The following is a 1969-nucleotide window of genomic DNA, read 5'->3' as shown; positions in this document are numbered from 1 at the left end:
CTGGCCCATTAAAATACTTTCCAATTTGCTTGAAGTACCTCTCTGACTTTATGCCTAAATTTTAAATATCCTAGTATATATCATAATCCCACCCCTCTTCTATTTCTAATAGAAACTAAATTATTATTATTTAGATGTCATGTCTATAAAGTAAATAGTAGTGAGAGAGTACGATCTTCTTGGAAAGTTCTGTGGTTATGCCAATAATTTGGCCATGTCTCAAAATATTTTTAATATTCCTTTTTGGAATCATATTCAATTAGTTAAAAGCCACATAGAAAGCTAATTTTCTTTGCAGACTGCTTGCTCTCTCTTTCTGAATAATAAAAAAATGGCATCTCTCATCTTATTCAAACAATTTGACTTCATTTTACATTTTGGCTGTATCCAAATATCAGATTTACTTCAAAAAATGAAATTTTTTTTTTCTATGAAAGTTGTTTGTTAATGTGAGAGCATTCTGAAAGCGACATCCCCAAATGATTAGAAATAGAAGTAGCAGGTTAGTAGCAACTTTCCAGGGCGCATAATTTTGGGGGTAGGATGGAGTGGAAGAGACACTGGTATGTACGTATAATCTTAGAACGCTTTCTAAACAGCCACATTTCTTTATGTTCATACTGCGATTTACCCTTCAGATGGTGGAATTTTATCTTGACCTTTCAGAAATCCTGAAATGATTTTTATTAAGATCTGAATTTAAAATTTCCCACAATGGTTATAAGGGTGGGGACAAAATGCACCAATGTGTGTATAGATAATAATTTTCTACCCTAATCTAAGCCCCCCAAAGCATCTCAGAAGTGCAGTTTCTAGAATCTGAAATTTGGTGTGGTGCTGGTGATTGGGAGGCTTCAGGCAGCTCTGAGAGTCTAATTTTGTTCCTGAAATTCTGTATTTGAACAAACACTGTTTTCATTTAGCGACTTTTGTTTGTTTCACAGTATGATCCTGTACTAGGAACTTTTCACTAACCGTGTTTTATTTTTGTCATTTACGAGTTCAAGATGCTTGGTTGTGTGGTTAAGATTGTTTTAATTTTTGCATTTTACATTCCTTTTGGCACTTCTGAAGAAGAGGACATTGTCATTAATGTTGTTTGGGGGAAGTGGTAACCCTCCCCCCCTCTGTCTTTTTAGTTTAAATGTTTGGCTTTATGAATTCCCCGGAATCCTGTATCTCTACTGAAACTGGTGGAAATTGCTGTCACAAGCTATCCATCCCAGCTCTTCTTAGAGGCTGGTATCTCCGGCTTCAGATTTAGGCTGTTTGGCTACTGCTGTCATAGGCTCTGGTAGCCCTTCCCGGCAGAAAAGCACAACTGGATTTTTGCGGGCCCACATGGCCACGTCGCCTCCAGCTCCGCTGGCCGTGTTGGAGGAGGACATCCTGCTGCAGGCCCCCAGCCGGTTGGCATAGCGGTTTCGAAGGCGATTGCGGCTTTTGGCTTGCAGACCCAGGCCCTGGCAAGGCAGGAAAGTGTCCACATTCCTAGTCCGGTAACCCTCTTCGCGGCTGCGCCCTAGGAGCATAGAAATGTTGGGGTTACGGACGGCATAGATCACAGGGTTGATGGCTCCATTGGCCCAGGTCAGCCAGACAGCAACCACGTTAAACAGCGAGGGCGCCTGCGCGGCCTGGGCCTGCCGGGTGGCGGCCAGCAGCACCAGGAAGCAGTAGGGCCCCCAGCAGCACATGACGAAGACAATCATGATGAGCACGGTGGTGGCGGTGCGCACTTCGCTGAAGAAGCGCAGCACGCGCGCGTAGGTGGTCACTGGCCGCACGCGCACGTCGGACAGGCGCACGGTCTTGCAGATGTGGTAGTGGCAGAAGCACATGAGCAAGAAGGGCAGCAGGTAGCAGGCCACCACCAGCCCCACGCTGTAGGCCGCGCCCAGCTGCGCGGGGTCCGGGGAGGTCCGGTAGAGGCAGCCGTGGAAGCTCCGAGCCGCGGGGGGCGCCCCGG

The 1969-nt window shown here is 45.8% G+C and overlaps 1 protein-coding gene across 1 annotated transcript; it reads right to left on the bottom strand.

Moving 5' to 3' along the window:
* Positions 1 to 503: 503 nt before the first annotated feature.
* Positions 504 to 1967, bottom strand: GPR135 (G protein-coupled receptor 135; the record flags this gene model as incomplete). The annotated part of the gene is made up of 1 exon (XM_006144867.2): positions 504 to 1967. A coding segment is annotated over one exon (735 nt), but the record flags the coding sequence as incomplete, so codon positions are not given.
* Between the last annotated feature and the right edge of the window lie 2 nt (positions 1968 to 1969).

Source organism: Tupaia chinensis, unplaced genomic scaffold, assembly GCF_000334495.1.
Source record: "Tupaia chinensis unplaced genomic scaffold, TupChi_1.0 Scaffold000133_1, whole genome shotgun sequence".
Lineage (NCBI taxonomy): Eukaryota > Metazoa > Chordata > Mammalia > Scandentia > Tupaiidae > Tupaia > Tupaia belangeri.
The sequence above is the reverse complement of the archived record's forward strand: the minus strand, read 5'-3'. Positions and strand labels throughout refer to the sequence as shown.